Source organism: Laccaria bicolor, genomic scaffold (genome assembly GCF_000143565.1).
Source record: "Laccaria bicolor S238N-H82 LACBIscaffold_50 genomic scaffold, whole genome shotgun sequence".
In the NCBI taxonomy this organism is placed as follows: Eukaryota; Fungi; Basidiomycota; class Agaricomycetes; order Agaricales; family Hydnangiaceae; genus Laccaria; species Laccaria bicolor.
This window is the reverse complement of record NW_001889921.1, coordinates 12,063-16,127: the sequence shown is the minus strand read 5'-3', so window position 1 is coordinate 16,127 and position 4,065 is coordinate 12,063. Positions and strand designations below refer to the sequence as shown.

General features: G+C 40.2%; 1 protein-coding gene across 1 annotated transcript; it reads right to left on the bottom strand.

Moving 5' to 3' along the window:
• Window positions 1–1,346: 1,346 nt before the first annotated feature.
• On the bottom strand, window positions 1,347–4,040 carry LACBIDRAFT_333339 (uncharacterized protein; the record flags this gene model as incomplete). The annotated part of the gene is made up of 4 exons (XM_001887946.1): window positions 1,347–2,105; window positions 2,159–2,491; window positions 3,284–3,467; window positions 3,544–4,040. 4 exons carry the CDS (start codon window positions 4,038–4,040, stop codon window positions 1,347–1,349), a joined length of 1,773 nt encoding a protein of 590 aa, XP_001887981.1.
• Between the last annotated feature and the right edge of the window lie 25 nt (window positions 4,041–4,065).

Below are 4,065 nucleotides of genomic sequence, written 5' to 3'. Positions count from 1 at the left end.
TGCTCTCACTTACCTGGGCTGGGCCCTGTCAATGATGTGGCGTTGTCGGCATCACAGTCAGCGTCGTCGATGGTGGGTGCTCATTGTGGTCAATGGTGGTGGGTGCCGTGGATGATGGTAGTGGGAAGCAAGACATGATGTGGCATTGTTTGTGCCACAGGTGGTGCATTTAGGATGAGGGCTGAAGGTGGGTTATATATTCACTTTGTTTTACATGTAATAAAGCCTTCGTGGCTCAGTGGGCTTCAGCACTCATATTGTTGAAGATGTTGAGGGTTCAATTCTTCTCTTAGGCAAATATTTCTTTTTATTTAAATTAGTAAAAACACTATAAATACAACTATTTATATGTATTCTGATGGTATGATGGTGTTCCATGGAATCCATGTGAACTGTTCCATGGAATCTCTATGGAATAGTACATGGATTTGCAATATAAATTGAATCCGCATGGACACTACATGGAATGTCTATGGAATGGTCCATTCCATATGGAATCCAAATGGACTCCATAGTCAGTACTTTACCATCCCCCACATAATCCATATGGACTCCACTGGATTCCACTGGATTCCACTGGACTTCACTATATATTGAGACTTCACTACAGACTGGTACAAAACTGGACTCCACTGGACTGCCAGCTACTTTCAACACAAACCTGGACTCCACTGGACTCCACTGGACTGCCAGCTACTCTTAACACAAACCTGGACTCCACTGGACTCCACTGAACTGCCAGCTACTTTCAACACAAACCTGGACTCCACTGGACTCCACTGAACTGCTAGCTACTCTTAATACAAACCTGGACTCCACTGGACTGCCAGCTACTCTTAACACAAACCTGGACTCCACTGGACTCCACTGAACTGCTAGCTACTCTTAATACAAACCTGGACTCCACTGGACTGCCAGCTACTTTCAACACTTTAGGCAGCCTTATAATACAATCCCTTCCACCTCTGCCTCTACTAACACAAAACTGGACTCTACCAAACTATATGCTATTTTGCTAGCATTGTGAAATACATTTTTAATGATTTATCACAAACTACTCCTATTGAAACTCAATCTGAAAGATGCATATCATGATCAGTACTATTTGTAGAACTACTTTCCTTATCATCATCATTGTCTGAACCTGAACCACTTTCACTTTTTGAATCCATTTCTTCCTCCTGATTGCTTTCCTCATGACTCCTTTCTTCATCACTGCTTTCTTCATCACTGCTTTCTTCATCTGCTGATTCATCATCTTCCATAGATGTCATCTTGGCAAGCACATGCTTGACATGGTAAACAAGCATAGTATGTATAAACCAATTGAAATTTTGAGATGTCATTCACTTCAAAATAGATTCATAACCAGCAAGCCATGCATTAAGCTGTTCACAGACTTGAGTGTTAAATTCTCTCCATTGAATAAGATTGCCATCCTCATCAATTGTTTCTCCCACAAGATTTGGTGCACTACCATCTTTTGGTGCAGGATTACACCATTTCCGACAAATTTCATCTGTGGCACGGTGATTGTTGTAGTGATATGTGTCAACAATAAAACGAGTTGTGTCTGTCCAGTCTTTCCATCTCTCACTTCCAACAGCTGTTTTGAAAACTTGACATGCTTTGTCAATGCATATATAAGAAGGTCGATCTTCCTTGTTGGGAAACAATTCATCAAACCAATTAAGAATGTTAGTTGGAGATTCAGATTTTGGAAATTTGGTCCATGCAATTTCAACACAATCTGAGCGATTGGGTGAGAAATAGGTCTTTCGTTTTATTGTGGGTTGAGGATTTTCAGTCTCAACCTCATCATCATGTGGCCGCTGAATAGCAGCATCAGGGACATTTTGCCACTCTTGTTGTTCACCAGGACGTTGAAGAACACGCCAAATACCATTAATGGTGGCTTTACTGCGATCATGAATACTTTTCTTCCAGTCAGCAACATGTTCAGCACAAGCTTGTGTTCCTTGAATTTTGTCTTTAGAACAGCCAACCACACGACATTTATTTGCAAGTGAAGCTTCATGTGTTGCACAGAGTGCACCACCACGAGCATTGAGAAGGTCATTGGTGCAATCATCAAAAGCACAAATCTAAGCAGAGAATCAATATTAAATTACAACCAAACTGAGTTGAATAAACAAACCTGTGGACCCATAACAACACCATCCAAAGTTAACATATTAACATCAAGTGTACCTGGAATGCGCTCTGTATCCTGCATTGTTCGTTTGAATGGTTTAGTACATTCAGAACAAGTATGTTCTCTTGCACCTGGTATTTCACCATTTTTACCAAGAACAGCAAATGCATGTTGAGTAAGGTCATCAATAGCAATGTTAGGTTGGGTTTCATATGTTGTATTTGAAATTGAAGCCACTTCTCTAATAGAATGCTGCACAAAAGCTTGCCAAACTTGTTTTCGACTGATTTTGAATGTGTTGTCAGAGTCAATAACTCCAAAGCTATTGTTCCAATACTGTGTATAGGTGTTTGCAGATGCATGAAATGAGTACATGCCATTCAATAGTGCATTTGAAAAGACTGTGTCAACCCAAATATTGCTTCCAATTTGGAGGTATTTAGCCAAGTTCAGAAATATTTCTGTCTGACTGCCTCTATTATGATGTATTTGATGGTCAGCATAATACATTGAGCGACATGTTGTACATTCTCCAGTCAATGCAGCAACATTCTTAAGAATTGAGGACCCTTTAATCAAAGTCACCAAAGGTATATCACGTTGACGAGTATATACTCCAATGTGTCGAAATTTACATGAGGCAGTTGTACACTCCATGTCAATAGGACAAATCAGTTGAATGGGTTCAATTGCCTTTAGGGAAACTTTCTGTAACTTTTTGTTGAAAACACCTTGTTTATAAGGTGTAAGTCCAAGAAACTCTGAAAATGCATCAAGTTTAAGAGCTAATGGGGTTTCCCATGAATTTGGTATAAATTCATTTGGTTGAAAAAGCATTGAGACATCTGAATCAAGTCGTTCATCTAATGCACGACCTAGTGATTTCATCCAACTTGATGCAATGATTTTCTTCTCATTTGGTAGCTTTGGATGCTTCTGACGTGCATGTAAATTGAGCAAGTCTGGATTCTCCACTAGTGAAAAAAAGACAAGCAGGACAGTTCCAAGTGAGATTTCAGGGTTGAATGTAGTCAAAATAAATTGACTAAAAGCCTGAAATGGGATATTAGGAAAGGGTGTTGTTGTTGACCCTGTGGCCAATACACAAGGAACAAATGCAAGCCATACAAGCAGCCAGCTTATTGGTGATGTAACCAATGTATAAGATTTTAAAGAAAGTCCAGCAAGAAAAAGGACATTTATGAATGCTGCTGCTGTTGGTCCAGTGACTGATATGAAAAGTTGGAGTGCAAGACATAACAGCAGCCAGACTAAAGTTGAGACAACCATCACAAGAGGCTTCACTAAGTATCTGAAAAATTTCACAGTCAAAGATTAGATATCTATGTCCAAAAAATCACATATGTAACAATCTTATCCCAACTTACTCATCTGATTTCTCTGACTTCTTCTTCTTCTTCTTCTTCTTATCCTTCTCCTTCTCCTTCTCCTTCTCCTTTCCAAGTCCCTTCGATGAGCTTTCAGCCACAGGTTCTTCAACAATCTTAGCCTTTCCCTTTAAAGGCTTCCCACCTTGTTCCATCCATTCTTTCAACATCTTAAGAGTATACTTTGCCTCTATTCCCCAAAGCTCCATTGTGTCCTTGCTGTCAGCATCACCTTGAAGCCACTTGACCATTTCTGGAAAGTGCTGAGAAACTCTACTGAAGGTTGGACACCAAACATTGCTCCACTGGCTTTTTCCAATAAAAAGCTCAGTAACCTGCTTCTCAGTAGGTGGTTTTTCAGGCCACTGCTTGACGTGGCGCATGTCATTAAGAGCTTTGGTAACAGCAAGATAGCAAAGATATTGCTCCGGGAGTGACTTGGCAGCTGCCATACGTGTATGGTTCCTCGGAACCTTGAGAATATGGAGAAGACTCATTTCATATGCAGTGAAAGAAGTATCT